At 40.1% G+C, this 16,543-nt stretch overlaps 2 protein-coding genes across 3 annotated transcripts; one reads left to right on the top strand and one right to left on the bottom strand.

The window, feature by feature from the left end:
- The first annotated feature begins 219 nt into the window (after positions 1–219).
- Positions 220–3,221, top strand: smpdl3b (sphingomyelin phosphodiesterase acid like 3B). 2 transcript variants are annotated; one of them, XM_022190642.2, is made up of 8 exons: positions 220–394; positions 508–721; positions 946–1,043; positions 1,156–1,299; positions 1,389–1,558; positions 1,900–2,080; positions 2,282–2,415; positions 2,540–3,221. In XM_022190642.2, exons 1-8 carry the CDS (start codon positions 334–336, stop codon positions 2,900–2,902), a joined length of 1,365 nt encoding a protein of 454 aa, XP_022046334.2. In that variant the 5' UTR covers positions 220–333; the 3' UTR covers positions 2,903–3,221. The 2 variants fall into 2 exon arrangements, with proteins under 2 accessions (XP_022046334.2, XP_051812617.1); XM_051956657.1 differs by lacking the exon at positions 1,156–1,299.
- Positions 3,222–3,723: 502 nt separating this feature from the next.
- On the bottom strand, positions 3,724–14,820 carry mecr (mitochondrial trans-2-enoyl-CoA reductase). Its single transcript, XM_022190762.2, has 10 exons — positions 14,508–14,820; positions 13,303–13,400; positions 10,455–10,586; positions 10,233–10,376; positions 8,576–8,678; positions 8,240–8,342; positions 8,071–8,144; positions 7,908–7,968; positions 4,130–4,202; positions 3,724–4,034 (listed from the first exon to the last, which is right to left on the bottom strand). The coding sequence occupies exons 1-10, from the start codon at positions 14,699–14,701 to the stop codon at positions 3,871–3,873; spliced, it is 1,146 nt and encodes a 381-aa protein (XP_022046454.1). The 5' UTR covers positions 14,702–14,820; the 3' UTR covers positions 3,724–3,870.
- Positions 14,821–16,543: the final 1,723 nt, after the last annotated feature.

Here is a 16,543-nt window from a genome sequence, read left to right on the forward strand (position 1 = left end):
AGAGTCTGATATATCTGATATAGACTATCGCCATGCTTTTTATGGCACTTTGAAGTGAAGCCTAATAATAGCAAAACTGCGCATTATGCCTCTTTATCATTGGTGAGCTTTTGGCCACATTAGTCTATCTATCGTTTTTTTTTTAAATTATTGGTATCACTAAAGGTAGATAAATACGAAGCAAGCCTGAGAACTTGCTTTAGAATGGACCACCCTCCAGCCATAAGCGCGTCATGAAAAGCACTATCTTATCTTGCTTTGTCCTTTACAGCCTTACCTTTAAAACCGCGGCTTGACTTCTGCCGTTTGCTGGCTTTCTTGAAAGACTTCAACATGTCTACAGTAGGGTTGCTCTTATCTTGTCTGTTCCTAAAAGAGGCTCTTGCACTGTCAGGTAAGCAGCAATAATATCATAACCGTGCCGCATTATAACGTTTCTTGGAGATTTTTATTTGCATGGTGCAGGCACAACTTACTGCACGCAATTACGCGTCGTCTTCTATCCAGGGAACTTCTGGCATATCACGGATTTGCATTGGGACCCAACATACGAACTGAGCAACAATCCTGAAGTGGTGTGCGCATCCAGCGGGTCCCGACCTGCAGTCGGTGCTGGTCAGTTTGGAGACTATGTGTGTGACTCGCCATGGCACCTAATCAACTCCTCTGTGTATGCGATGAAAAATATCCTACCTGACCCGGACTTCATCGTGTGGACGGGGTATGTATCCTGACAGGAACACTTATTCATGAACATGACTCGCCAGTGTCATACTCATATGTTGTCAACCTTCACAGTTATGTGTTTTACGAGATATAATGCACTGCTTGGAAACAGCAGATTGGTCCATTACTGCAGGTAGTTGATCATTTGTGAGTGTTCCCAAGAAATCTTCACTTCCCCCTGCCATGCATTTATTCCGATAATCTGTTTTACTTCTCAAGAGATGACACGCCACATGTACCCAATGAGGATCTGGGAGAGGAAGCTGTGCTCAATATTATCCACAACCTCACAAACATCATACAAGAGGTCTTTCCAAGTAAGTGTGAAATCCCTGTATATTAACAGGAGAAAACATCCCACATCAAAATCAACCACTGTGTTTATAACTCTAATCAACGATTAAAGCTTTGTATTATTGCCTTCCTTAGAGACTAAAGTGTACTCTGCCTTGGGTAACCATGACTACCATCCTAAGAGTCAGCTCCCTGCCACCCAAAATTATATCTATGAACAAATAGCAAAAATGTGGCAGGACTGGTTGGATCCACAGTCCCAAGGGACATTTGTAAAAGGTGAACAGACACGCGTATTTACAGCTGTTTCACAAAGGATCAGTAAATAAATCTGAAAACACACTTTGTGAAATGTTCCTCTTGCACAGGTGGATTTTACACTGAAAAGCTGCTGAATCAACCGGGTTTCAGGATGCTGGTCCTGAACACTAATCTCTACTATGACCAGAACATGCTGACCCAGAACACGGCCGACCCTGCTGGCCAGTTTAGCTGGGCAGATCAGGTTCTCACGGAGGCCGCTAACAACAAAGAGAAGGCAAGGCATCTCTATCCGTACACTGCAACAGAATTTGAATCTAACATAATATCGAGGGCATCCTATTGGATGTTGGAGACTTTGACAAACAACTAACCTGTTTTTCTTTAACTTGCTTCCATGTTTGCAATAAAATACGCAATTCAGAATGAATACCTCTTTTTGATGATATTTATTACAGTAAAATGAAAGGATAGCTTTTGAAAATATCTACTGAGAAAGCTGTTAACCTGCATGACTAGATCTTGTTCTCGCTCAAATAAACTCCAGCTCGGCAAAAAGCTAACTAAATTTAGCAATAGTTGAACTATTTTTCCTAACTATATTGGTTTGTCTACTAGGTTTACATTATTGGCCACGTTCCCCCTGGTTTCTTTGAGAAGAAAAGAAGTAAGCCATGGTTCACACCAAAGTTCAATAAGCAATACGTGGACTTAATTGACAGGCACCATTCTGTCATTGCTGGGCAGTTCTTTGGTCATCATCATACTGATAGTTTCCGCATGTTCTACAACACCAGGGGTAGGTCACACTGTTGGAGTAGCAATATTTGTTTTACCTTGTTTTGAACCAATCATGTATTAAATTATTCTTTATTTTTGGTCATCACTTCATGGTGTGGTTTCTTGTATATCCAGTGTTTTGTCATTGACATGAACATGTGCTGTACACAACCTGGTAAAACTGTATTAATTAATAGTGATGGCTTCTCTGTTTCCACAGGCTCTCCTATTAGTACGATGTTCCTCAGTCCAGGCGTCACACCATGGGAAACAACACTTCCCGGAGTCGTGAATGGAGCCAACAACCCTGGAATTCGTGTCTTTGAATATGACACACAAACACTCCTGGTCAAAGTAAGCCATTGCCAGTTTGTATAATTTTCTAAGTGGCAACATAAAACCTACATTATATGTGTTTTAAAAGAAACCTCCAGAAAAGCCTTCTAATGCTTTTATGTTCTGTTTTCTGCATTTTAAGGATGTGGTGACCTATTACCTCAACCTCACTCACGCCAACGCAGCCACAGGGCGCTGGGAGAAAGAGTATCGCCTCACAGAGAGTTTCAGGGTACCAGATGCCTCTCCAGCCTCCATGCACCAGGTACTGGAGCGCATGGCTAATAATCACTGCTACCTACAGAAGTACTATGAATTCAATTCTGTCAACTATGACATGACAGACTGTGACAGTGATTGCCGCGTTGACCACGTGTGTGCAGCCAGAGAGGTGGACTTTGACAGGTATGAAGATTGTTTGGTAAAAGAAGGAGCAGCATCCATTTATGGTGGGCTGTTGCCGATCCTCTCTGTGGCTGTAAGTCTCATCTTGACCAAACAGTAAGCATCATCAGTATCGCAGATATGTACAGATTTATTCTCAACATGTTTAAAGATGTAAAATTGTCTGCTTTCAGCTATAATTTATTCAAACTTTGAGCATATACCACTCTGCAGAGTACGGAGAAAAAAGGACTCTGAAGCTTCAGAGCATTGTTGAATAGAAAAGTGATAATAATCAGCAATATTGTGACCATGTAAATGTTTCTTTTAAATGATGGCATTTCACAGTTAGCATCACATATTGTGTTCTCATATTTTAAATTATGTAACAATAACAGACAAACTGAGTCATTTACTGGATGTAATTAAATAGTGATAAACAACCTTTGGCTTCAGGAATCTTTGGTGTGGCCTCTCGACCTTGGTTTACTGCTACTGTGAGAATACTTGACTTCAACTGAAAAACTACACAGTGTTCTTGAACTTCAAGACACCATAAACTGTGAGTTTCTGCATAAAATCAAGATTTCTGTGAATTTTTTTGATCTGAAACTGTCAAAACCTACTGTAGCTATTTCAGAAATCTAAAAATTAGTTATGGTCTGTTGAGTCAATATTTTAACTGAAAGATATCACTGTTATCAGTATCTGTTTAACAATAAATATGTTGCTAAATATTAACTGAATTTACTTTGTGTCTATGTAACTGTCCGTGTAAGATCAAAACAATCTGTTAACATAACAGATAAATTTGTATTATCTAGGTTCTACGATAATAGCTGTTCTCTCATGTAAATAAAAAAAAGTTTTAATGAGCTTTTCATTACTGTCAGTAACACACAAAAGTGTCATTGCAGAACAGGAAAGATACTGGACTTTGAGCCTGGTGTGAAGACACATTTACTGAGCACAGCTTTCGGCAGTACATATGGTTGACATATCAACAATAATGTGACAGTCCTGAGGTTACACTTCAGCTTATGCACTGTAAATTATGACAGCGTGGTGTTAGCACATGAGACCAGAAGTTCACATGATCAGGACTTGCTTAGTTGAAGTAAAAGGCTGCATAGCTGCATCCAGAGCTTTGCGATACTCTTGGAGACCCACCTCAGTGCAGGCTGGAGCTGTCAGCTTCCCCTGCTGGATGAGGGAGCATAGCTCATCCAGCATGGTTCTAAATGCTCTTCCATCTAAAAAAAATGAATATGTTGTTTAGTTTCTTTAAAAGTAACCCATTTTGGGATGTTTATCTCTTCATGTGTATTTTAGGAGCATGCCAACTTACCATGAGAGTGATCCCTCTTCCACTGTGTGACCCAAAACCCTCGAACTTTCACATCCTTGAAAATAAGCGCGCTCTAAAGAGAACAAGTTTGTGAGATGTAATTTTAGAGCAATAGTTCAACATTCTCAGAAATTTGCTTTCTTGCTCAGCGTTATGCTGGCCTCAGACAAAAGGGAACTGAGTTTGAAATCAGGTTGCATAACATAACGAGAGTTTTCACGGATATATTTCTCCTTAATCTCAGACATACTACATACTACAAAAAGTGGCTAATCACACACTACACTGCGACCCAAATTATTATGCAAGTTAGGTTTTTAATTACTTTGCAGAAACTATTGGGGTTTACCCACCCTTTCTTTCAGTATACATTGCTATATTGATTCTACAAATTTATCCATAAAATATGACACTCAAATGATATCAGATGGAAAATAACATTTTGAATTTCAGGTGAATCAAATTATTATGCAAATCTTTATTTAAAACTAAAAAATCCAGCATATGAAAATAAAACATCTTTTTTTATTAACAAATATATTTTATATTGTCAGTTAGACTACCCTGAGCACAAATTGTCAAATAATAAGCATATCTGGATGTATCTGTACTTGGAGATGTAGCCACCTTTCTTCTGCATCAGAGTAAGGAGCCTGCTGTCCATTGAAGGTGTTAAGTTTTCAATTTTAGCAGATGTAATGCTTTTTGCAGCTTTTACAATAGCTTCCCACAGCTTATCCTTTGATGGGAACTGTTTTCCATTTTCAAAAACCCTTCTTTTCAGAATCGACCACAGATTTTCTATGTAGTTTAAATCGAGTGAGGATGCTGGCCAGTCCATTACCTTGTCCTTTGGGTAGCCATTCAGCAGTAAACTTCGATGCATGGCTTGGAGCATTATCATGCAAGAACATCATTTTCTTGCACTGAGCAGCTGTTATTTCTTCAACCATGGAAGGAAATTTTCTCCTAGAAATTTGCCGTAATTTGCAGAATCCATTTTCACTCCTTCTGCAACCCGGAAAGGTCCAATGAGTTCATTTTTTATGATGCCTGCCCATATCATCACACCTCCACCACCTTGCTGACACCTCAACCTGGGTGGAGCATCGGCACCTTCGGATATCCAACCTCTAGCCCAACCATCCGGACCATCAAGGGTGGCACGCATCTCATCAGTCCAGATAACTTGTCCAAAATCCAATTTCATGTACTTCTTACACCAAGCAAGTCTTTTATCCTTGTGCTTTTGATTAAGTGGAGGCCTTGTTTTCGCTTTTTGGACCTTACCAAGCGTTTTCAGAACATGGTTCCGTGATGTCTTTGGGGTGTGACCTAGACCAACAGCAGAAAAGGTGCTTGCACTGGAACTCAGAGGCTGTTTGACCATTTCTCTCTTTAAAGCTGACAAAGCTCGAGCTGTTAGCTTCCTGCTTGGGGCCTCTTCATGTTTTTTCATCATTAGAACAAAGGCCTTGACTGTCCTATGGTCACTGTCCAATAATCTGGCTATTTCGATCGTTGGCCGCCCCTCTCCCAAAAATTTCACGATAGAAGCCTTCTCCTTACTACTGAGGTCCTTCTTCTTTCCCATCTTTAGTGCTTATGGTCCCAGAACACAGAATACTCACCTTTATGTATGTCTGCATAATAATTTGTTTCACAGCGTTTTAAATTTTAGCTAATTATTTCTCAAAATTTAAATGCTTCAGATATTTTATGCTTTTGGATATTCAACTGCCCTATCAGGCATGCATTAATATTACTTGTTCATCAGTGGAACATATTTGATAAAGATAATTAAAAAACTGACTTGCATAATAATTTGGGTCGCAGTGCACATTCTAATAAGATTATTGATATCGGAAGAACAAAATGAGCTATCAGAGAGCAGAGCACCACTTCATGTTATGTCATGGAGAATCAAATGTAGACAAAAGGGAGACTGTGGTGGAACAACTTCCTGTAACACCAGCAATACTGAGTGAGTAAAAACAAAAGCAGAAGGTTAAACCACAAGTCTGAGAGGGCTATGAGAGGGTCAATACCACTCTCACACCTGACTAGTATCACTCTTAGTATCTAACTCTCAGCAAGAAAGCAAGTATGTACATTTGAAATGACACTACAGGTTTTACACACGTGGACAAAATTGTTGGTACCCCTCAGTTAAAGAAGGAAAAACCCACAATTCTCACTGAAATCACTTGAAACTCACAAAAGTAACAATAAATAAAAATTTATTGAAAATTAAATAATCAAAAACAGCCATCACTTTTGAATTGTTGATTAACATAATTATTTTAAAAAACAAACTAATGAAATAGGGCTGGACAAAAATGATGGTACCTCTATAAAAGATTGAAAACTATTTGACCAGAGTGACATGATTAACTCAGGTGTGTCATTTAATTGACATCACAGGTGTTTCCAAACTCATAATCAGTCAGTCTGCCTATTTAAAGGGAGACAAGTAGTCACCCTGCTGTTTGGTGAAAAGGTGTGTACCACACTGAACATGGACAACAGAAAGCGAAGGAGAGAATTGTCCCAGGACATCCGAAAAAAATTATAGACAAACATCTTAAAGGTAAAGGCTATAAGACCATCTCTAAACAGCTTGAAGTTCCTGTGACAACAGTGGCTCATATTATTCAGAAGTTCAAGACCCACGGGACAGTAGCCAACCTCCCTGGACGTGGCCGCAAGAGGAAAATTGATGACAAATTGAAGAGACGGATCGTTGGAATTGTATCCAAAGAGCCCAGAGCAACCTCCAAAGAAATTAAAGGTGAACTCCAAGGCCAAGGTACATCAGTGTCAGATCGCACCATTCGTCGTTGTTTGAGCCAAAGTGGACTTCATGGGAGACGACCAAGGAGGACACCACTGCTGAAAAAAACTCATAAAAAGCGAGACTGGAATTTGCAAAAATGCATGTTGACAAGCCACACAGCTTCTGGGAGAATGTCCTTTGGACAGATGAGACCAAACTGGAGCTTTCTGGTAAGGCACATCAACTCTATGTTCATAGACTCAAAAACCAAGCATACGAAGAAAAGAACACTGTCCCTACGGTGAAACATGGAGGAGGCTCAGTAATGTTTTGGAGCTGCTTTGCTGCATCTGGCACAGGGTGTCTTGAAAGTGTGCAAGGTACGATGAAATCTGAAGACTATCAAGGCATTCTGGAGAGAAATGTGCTGCCTAGTGTCAGAAAGCTTGGTCTCAGTCGCAGGTCATGGGTCTTCCAACAGGACAACGATCCAAAACACACAGCCAAAAACACCCAAGAATGGCTGAGAGAAAAGCGTTGGACTATTCTAAAGTGGCCTTCTATGAGCCCAGATCTGAATCCCATTGAACATATGTGGAAGGAGCTGAAACATGCCATTTGGAGAAGACACCCATCAAACCTGAGACAACTGGAGCTGTTTGCTCATGAGGAGTGGGCCAAAATACCTGTTGACAGCTGCAGAACGCTCATTGACAAATACAGAAATCGTTTAATTGCAGTGATTGCCTCAAAAGGTTGTGCAACAAAATATTAAGTTATGGGTACCATCATTTTTGTCCAGCCCTATTTCATTAGTTTGTTTTTTTAAATAATTATGTTAATCAACAATTCAAAAGTGATGGCTGATTTTGATTATTTAATTTTCAATAAATTTTTATTTATTGTTACTTTTGTGAGTTTCAAGTGATTTCAGTGAGAATTGTGGGTTTTTCCTTCTTTAACTGAGGGGTACCAACAATTTTGTCCACGTGTGTATCTTACCACAGGTACAGTAACTGGCTGTTTGGACATCCCTCCATATGTCACCATAGATCCTCCAACCCTAAAATGAACAGAAAACATATGACAAACACATACTACTGTATTTTCTTCTACTATGTAAGAAAGTTATATCACATTAACAGAGATTATTAGGCATTCTCACTGTAGATGACGCAGCAGCTCTGTTGCACTCTTGCCTCCAACTCCGTTTAATGCCAGTTTAGGCTTTGGACAAGTCTTTGAACATGCAATGATATATTGGAACTTGGTTAATTCTTTGGCAGGCAAAACCATGTCATCATATTTCTAAAGCAGTCTACCGAGCCACAGACCTTGAACAGTTCCTTAATCTCAGGCCGCCTCAGTGTCTCTTCTTTGATCACGTGACTGGCTCCCATGCCCATCAGTCTATCACTGAGCTGTGTGAACTCTGGCCTGTGAAAGAGACGGTGCAATGAAGAAGTTCATTATCGTTGTAAATTTACCTCTGTCACACTTGTAATGTTCTGAGACAGGCTGATAACGTAATTAGCACAGAATTTCCCTATTAAAAGACTTGCTTTGAAGAAAAGATTACAGATAGCTACACTGCAATTCCTCTCTTGTTCACCAACAGCATCTAGAGAAACTTTGCAATTTCAGAGTTAATCTAACACGACCACATTCACCTGTCTCGGATAACGTTGATAGTGTTGATGCCTCTTGCAGCAGCAATCTGTATGACAGCCTGCCCAACTCCACTGTTGGCAGCATTCTGGATCACAGAATCGCCTAAAAATACAGCAGACAGAGGGACACTGTTTAATTATGGTCGGAACTACTGCATAGCATGTTATATTTTAGGAATAACTTCGGCAGAAACGCTGAATCCAAAACTCTACTTTTAGATTTTCAATATAACACCTTTCAATAGTCATATTGTTCCCATTATGTTGCTTGTAGATTAATGAACACAAATCGAGCTTTAAATGTTCAGAAATCCTTTTTATGGAAGTTCATGCTGCAAATTACCAGCCTAGTGAAAATAAAAAAAAATAAAGGGACTTGCTTTGTCTGTATATCTTACACATGTACACTCACTGGCCATTTTGTTAGGTACACCTTGCTAGTAAAAGGTCAGACTCCCTTTTGCCTTCAGAACTGCCTCAACTCTTCATGGCATGCATTCAGCAAGCTCTTGAATACACTCCTCAGAGATTTTGGTCCATATAAGCATGATAGCATCACGCAGTTGCTGCAGATTGGTCAGCTGCACATCCATGATGCCAATCTCCCGTTCCACCACATCCCACAGGTGCTCTACTGGATTGAGAATTGGTGACTGTGGAGACCATTGGAGTAGGATGAACTCATTGTCATGCTCAGTAAGCCAGTAAGATGATTTGAGCTTTGTGACATGGAGCATTATCTTGCTGGAAGTAGCATCAGAAGATGGCTATGTGGTCATAAAAGGATGGACATGATTAGCAACAATATTCAAGTAGGCCGTGGTGTTTAAACCATGCTCAATTGGTGCTAAAGGGCCCAAAGTGTGCCAAAAAAATATCCCCCACATCATTACACCACCACCAGCACCCTGAACTGTTGATACAAGGCAGGATGGATCCATGTTTAACCCAAATTCTGACTCTGCCACCTGAAAGTCGTAGCTGAAATCGAGACTCATCAGATCAGATAACATTTTTCCAATCTTACATTGTCCAATTTTGGTGAGTGTGTGTGAATTATAGCCTCAGTTTCCTGTTCTTAGTTGACAGGAGTGGCGCCTGGTTTAGTCTTCTGCTGCTGTAGACCATGTTCTTCAAGGTTTGACGTGTTGTGCTTTCAGAGATGGTATTCTGCATTCGCTGGTTGAAACGAGTGGATTTTTAAGTTACTGTTGCCTTTCTGTCATCTCCAACCACTCTGCCCATTCTCTTCTGACCTCTCACATCAACAAGGCATTCTGGTCCACACAACTGTTGCTCATTGGATATTTTCTCTTTTTCGGACCATTCTCTGTAAACCTTAAAGATGGTTGTGGTGAAAATCCCAGTAGATCAGCAGTTTCTGAAATACTCCAACAACCATGCCATGTTCAAAGCCACTTAAATCTCCTTTGTTCCCCATTCTGATACTCGGTTAGAACTTCAGCAAGTTGTCTTGACAACATTTACATGCTTAAATGTACTGAGTTGCGGCAATGTGATCGGCTGATTAATTATTTGTGTTAACAAGCAATTGAACAGGTGTACCTAATAAAGTGGCCGGTGAGTTTAGGTGCACTCCAATGAAAGTGAGCTCCATGAAAGAAAATACTACAGGCCTGCGGGCGAAAAAGGCTACCTGGCTTGAGATCCTCAAAGTCAGAGAGCATCCTAAAGGCAGTGCAGGGGTTCACCCCCAGTGTGGCAGCAGACAGCAGAGGAATGTCATTTGGCAGTGAGATGACATCATCCTCAGCCAGCACTGCCTCTGTCCGCCATGTCCCTGGTCACACAAAGGTACAACTCACATTTTCACGTTGAGATTCATGGACTCGTTCATATTATGCAAGCTGTAATTTACCTAAACCAGCATCTTTCGGAATGACCCAGTCCCCTGCTTTGAGGGACTTCACCTGGCTGCCCACCTCTATCACTTCGGCCACACCCTCATTGCCACCAACAGCTGGAAGATCTGGCAGGATAGCATAAGTACCTAAACACACACACACAGTCAGATCAACAGCAGATCTTCACACCTCTTTATAAGCACCGACGGTGCCGAAGGACCCTATTGAAACCCTGGGGTTTCTTTTTCTTCTTCTTTACTCTTTTTTTCTAATAAATTCAGTTTTTTTCTAAATAATATAGAAAATAAATAAATAAATAAATAATATAGGACCACAATGAAAAAAAAGGAAAATCCAACCTTTAATTACAGTGGAGAAAAAAATCACACATTAAGAAATTTCTTTTACATTAATTCATGTGTGCCACCATTATTAGCAGCCCTGATGTTAATACTTTGTACAACCCCCTTTTGCCAACAAAACAGCACCGAATCTTCTCCTATAATACATTTTTGTCCAGTTTTCAGTGTGAGTGTATGCTTCTGCAATAAAAATTTAATTTATTTTAAGGCTTTCAACACATCTTAACCAGGGGCGCCAATAATTATCGAGGGCGCTGTCGATAGATACTTTATTAATCCCGAGGTAAATTCAACGGAGCTTAAACCTTAACTGGTTTGTTTCACTGGCAAGACAGCTGAAAACCAATGCATGTAAAAGAAAAACTGCTGAGCTGATACACTGATTGAATAGGTGAAGTCTTGGTATAATTCATCCCTGCAGCATAAATCTGAGCAAGATTTATATGTTTTTTGAATGAGGAAACCAGCCAGTTTTACACTTTTGTATAAACCACATTAGCAGACAGCATCTTGTCATCTGAGTGAATATTTCTTTGCTGAAAACAAAAGCATTATTCACCCACATTTACACAGCATGCATATCAAACGCAGCAGTTGGGGGAAATGTAGAATGTGTTAGTCATAATTCTGCTTATCTCACATGTGTGACAGATCACATTTTAGTCTATAAACCGGCCCATTATCACCTCTGTAAGTTATATGCAACGTCAGAATGTGCTGAACCTGGAGCCGGCCAGCTGCTCGTATTGATAAAACAGCCCACTTCCCTTTATGACACCAAGCAAATAGTCACAAATGCTCTTATCGGCCTTTCTAATAGTGTGGACGTTACAATCAGATTCATGGTGGCATAAACTATTACATTTCATCTTTATCACATCCAGCAATCACTTCTTTTTCATGGGCCTCGTTTATAACGGCCGTACAGCTTGCTGCATAATGAAATTCAAAGCAGTCTATCGACCAGGGAGATCTCGCACTCCGTTTACTTGTATTTACATATATTTTATTTTCCCACTACAGGCCCTGCTGGGACACAGAGCTGGTCTGAGATCAGGCAACTTCCAGGCTCTACTGTAAAGTCTGGAGAGGGAACATTTTATTCCGTTTTATCTCAGCGTGACAAATAAAGGTTTTCTTTAAAGCGCAATCTGCAGATGGCAAGACTGTGTTAATTTCTTTGCAAAATAAGGTGTTAAAATATGCAAAGTCACATGTTTTGTTACAGCCACAGCTCAGGCTGTGAGCTGTGGCAGGGCTCTCTCTCTCTTTGCAGGTGTGTGCTGTGCTAATGAGGAGTCCAGGTGTGCGTCATCTGTAATCAGCAGATCATGTGCAGGTGGAGGCCAGCTAATCAGGTCCTGGCGTCCTATAAGAATCATCGTCAGTCGCCGTTTGATGCCGGACGTTGCTTTTGGTTACCTGACTCCTCCGGCTCCTTGGTCTGCTCCTGGTCCTCCGTGGATTCTGGCTGAGTCAAGGAAAATCACCTGTCGTCTCCCTAGGCTAGCATAGCGGCTGTGTTAGCTCCCTATAGTCAAGAGCAGTTTGGGTTGAGCTTTTGGGTTTTAATGCAGGGTTCTGGTTGCTTAGTTTTTGTTAGTTAGTTTTCCCTTGTTATTTTGTTCTCCTCCCTTGGTGTCACCAACAGTGGCCTAACCTTAGCTTTTGAGTTTGTTTTGTTATTAGTCTTCCCTGCCTCTAGAGGCTCCTAGGTTGGTTCCCTGAGTTGTACAGCTAGTTCTGGTTGTAGTTCTGTATTCTTCCTGGTTCTGTGAATAAATTCGTTGTTGTTGCAAATCTGTCTACTCGTTCATTTCCTGCATCTGAGCGTCCGGTACCCGCTGTAACATGTTTCAAACAAATATACTAATAGAAATCATATATATAATGCTCCACAAAAGTCTGAGGACGTGGAAATAGTGACCCCTGGATTTTGACAATTTGCCATGAAACAGGAAATGCTGTGCAACTGCCCTGAACATGCTCCAATCTGCCTCACACTCTACATGTATGACCAGAGTCCTGCCCTAATCACATCCATATGCTGATATACAGTCACAGTCAAAGTGCCACCTTATGGCTAGACAGTAAGTAGTGTATAAGTGGCCTATACATGCTCCAATCTGACTGAAATTTTACATGGATGATCAGAGTTTGGTCCTGATGACGTCAATAGACCAATATACATTCAGAGTGATAGTGCCACCTGGTGGATGGACAACAAATGCTTCAATCTGCCTGAAATTTTATATGTGTGATCACAGTCCAGCCCTGATGATATCCACAGGCCGAAATACACTCTCGGTCTCAGCGCCTGGTGGACGTGTGGATTCGCCGACCAGCAACGATGCGAGGACCCGTCCAATGCTGCTTGCAGCTTTAATTAATATTTTATCCTGTTTCTTTGCTGAACTGGCAGGTTGATAAGTTTCTTTCAAATTGGGACACTGTATGAATGCAGCTGTCTGGTGTAGAGGAAGACCAACAAACCACATACCTTGAATCATGTTCATATCAGACGGGTTGACTGGGGCTGCCAGCACTTTAACCAGGACATCTTTTGTACCAACGGGGGATATATCTACATCCTCCAACCTGACAAGCACATAAAAAACCATCATGTAATTTGGTGTATTTTGCCATTATTCATCCAAACTTGCAATGCCAAACAGTATTTCTTTGGGTGACAGCATTTTGATTTATGAAATACAGCACATCACTGTTTTCACAGTCTACCCACCAACAAGACTGAAACAGACTTTACTTTTCTGGCCAAAGAAATAGACAAACCATACCAAATGTGTGAAATCTGCAGGTGTAAACATACCGTTGAATCAATCAAGTGGCTGGCGAAATCACTCAAAGATTAGCGTATAAGCACAAATGCAATTAAGGTTTGTGTTGCTTTTAAATGTTTGTTTTAAAGTCCACCAAGGGCCCATTGTTGCTTCTCAGGTTTCTCAAAGTTTGTTTTTTGCTGGGTTCCTGAGCATGCTGGGGCAGACAGAAACTAAACAGCAGAATCAGCAACAAAGTCAAATACATGAGACGGATGTTCAGGTATCCCTGGGAATAGTGGAAGGAAAATCAAAGAGAAAAGGAAAGTGAGTAGAAAAAAATACAGGGAAATTAGACCTAAAGAAGGCACTATTTACTCTTAATCCTCAGATTTAAAATGCTATTTGTTGTTCAGGCACGTTCAGTGTCTTTGATAAGATAAACAGAAAAGAAGAAGAGGAAGCTAAAGAAGAAGAAACACAAGAAGCTGAAGAAGAAATAGAAAAATAAGAAGAAGCAGCTGAAGAAGAAGAAGCTGAAGAACGAGAAGAAACAGAAGAAGAAGAAGCTGAAGAACGAGAAGAAACAGAAGAAGAAGAAGAGGCTAGAGAACGAGAAGAAACAGAAGAAGAAGAAACAGAACTAGATGGCGTTGTAATGTGGGCCATTCCCTGTTTGGTGTACCACAGTAAGGTGACGACACCGTGGTAGCACACCCACTTGGACAAGCAACCCATTTGGTGAGATTTCTACCTTATCACAAGTATTTTCAAGAAAAAAAGACTTAAGCTTTCCACTGACAGCATGAAAGGCAATCCTGAAATTGGGTTAGCAAGACATTGACTGTAGCTATTACATTCTAGTGGTCACAGAAAGGGAAACATATCTGTATCTTTTAATGTTTCATTTGACAGCAGCGCTTACTGAACGACTCGAGAGGGGTCTCCGTGGGTTCTGTACAGAAGTGCCTTGCATGCTTGTGCAGAGCGTCCAGCTGAGTGACTGAAGGGGGAAACGTTAGCATGTATGTGCCTTGGACGCCGTAAAAGAGCAGCGACGAAGCTTCCCCTGCAACCTGTCCGGCTTCTGAGGCAGAATGTGTGAAGTGGCAACCACATGTCTATCCGCGAATTAACTGTAAAGTATAAAACAGGACAGCAGTTTTATAATATGTCATTTAAGTCTTAGCACCGCGGCCATGTTGGATTTTCCTCATGAGCGTCATTAAAAATATAAACACAGTGCAGCGCCCCTAGTGGGCAAATGCATAACCGTCGCTTATTATTTTCCTGGGGACGGTAAAAGGGAAAAGGAAGGAGGAATTGGTTGCTTTCCTTGGTATTTCACTTCCTGTAAAGCAATGCAGTTGGAAGGAGTGATTTTATTAATCAGGTGCTTTTCTGTGTCATTCCAACAATGTCCTTTCATGATAAGCCATAGGATAAAATTAGATTGCAGTAGTGAAAGGTAACATTTACTCATGTGTTGACCAATTTTTGGATTTCTATTTAAGTACATCCTTCCATATATACTTACAGTTTTAATGCAACTCAACAGGAAGGATTGCAAAGGAGCAGTACATTGAAAAGTCTTTTACTTGTAATGGATAACTTCTACACTGTGCTCTTGCAACCATTGCGAGTTCAATATTGTTAATATTTCATCCATAATTGTTCATTTTCCAGTCAATAATAATGCAGATCTTGTGATTAGAATGGAAACAATCTGTTATGAGTGGAAGATCTGACAAAAGCATTGATATTGACATATTTATTAGGAAATGGAGCAGATCTTTACATATAGAAACATAATCACAGTAATACTTTGAAAATCCTACATGCTGCTCATCATCGACAAACTAGCCATTAAATCACCTGAGATCAAGATAATTGTAGCTTTATGGCAGTAAATACTGTTTCATTCATCAGTAATAAATGCACATTTTTGGAAGTAGCTCTAGCCATTCACCTGATAAAATAGACCACCACAAATTAAATGGCTGATGGCTAAAAACAAGCTGTACCATGAAAAGTACAAAGAAAACTGCAAAACAGAATGCCTTGATGAGCTTCAAATGTTCCCCTGAGCACATGGTCGTACAAGTCCTTGGATTATAAGGGAATATCTAACCTATCTAACACCCAACAATAATATCACGATAACACAGCGTTGAGGGGTCAAACAGGTTTGTTACAATCAGAATGTCTGGCATAAACGTCCTTAGTTTCCAAATAATGTTTTGAAAACAGCCAAGTAAACACTGCAGAATATTACCAAATATTGTTACCATTAAATCACCCTTTATCTAAACAGTGGGCGTCTAAATTTCTGCAGACTTGATAGTTTGACAGATGAGGCAGGCATTCAATGGTTTTGTGTTATTTAAAAAAAAAACAGAATGTATAGTCATAGAAATAAACTAGAAAGTTTTTTTCATATGTGTCCCTTTTGGAGAAAAAACTGCAGCAAAAAGTGTTCAAGTTAGAGCATTTACTGGCACAGCAATTTTAAATGGGAAATTCAAAATAAAAATACAAAGAATTGCAAATCATTTCATCAGATCACAGCACTTACATTACCAATTTTATGGAATGGAATTATCAAAACAATGCACCCTCTTTAAAGTCTGAAAACTCCTGAATTTCAATTAACAATAGGGTGTGAGGTAATACTTGAGTGTTAAGTCATCAGTGACACATTCTTTTTGTCATAAGCATTGATAGTCAGAACCATAATTGTGTTGAGATGAGACAACCCTGGATTATATACTACTAGCCCCAGTCCCTTTACAATATTCTACTATATCCCCATCTACAACGATTATAGAGGAAAAAAAAAAATCAGCGATAGTGAAACATTTTCTTCATATATCACGGCGAGTTATACCAAAGAAGACAAAAATATTAAGAGCACTGTCACACTGGGTGCATGGAAAGAAGCGTCAAAAAAGCTTATCGATC

The sequence above is a fragment of the Acanthochromis polyacanthus genome, chromosome 12 (assembly GCF_021347895.1).
Source record: "Acanthochromis polyacanthus isolate Apoly-LR-REF ecotype Palm Island chromosome 12, KAUST_Apoly_ChrSc, whole genome shotgun sequence".
NCBI lineage: Eukaryota > Metazoa > Chordata > Actinopteri > Pomacentridae > Acanthochromis > Acanthochromis polyacanthus.

Bases quoted from the DNA above. Each gene is read 5' to 3' on its own strand.
- mecr (XM_022190762.2), bottom strand. From the start codon at position 14,701: ATGTGGTTGCCACTTCACACATTCTGCCTCAGAAGCCGGACAGGTTGC. The intron at 8,145-8,239 runs GTCTGTGGCTCG...GCATGTTCAAAG, and splicing joins AGATTAAGGAACTGTTCAAG to ACTTGTCCAAAGCCTAAACT. The intron at 7,969-8,070 runs GTGAGAATGCCT...TGTTCATTTTAG, and splicing joins GAGCTGCTGCGTCATCTACA to GGTTGGAGGATCTATGGTGA.
- smpdl3b (XM_022190642.2), top strand. From the start codon at position 334: ATGTCTACAGTAGGGTTGCTCTTATCTTGTCTGTTCCTAAAAGAGGCT. The intron at 395-507 runs GTAAGCAGCAAT...TCTTCTATCCAG, and splicing joins AGAGGCTCTTGCACTGTCAG to GGAACTTCTGGCATATCACG. The intron at 1,044-1,155 runs GTAAGTGTGAAA...TGCCTTCCTTAG, and splicing joins CATACAAGAGGTCTTTCCAA to AGACTAAAGTGTACTCTGCC.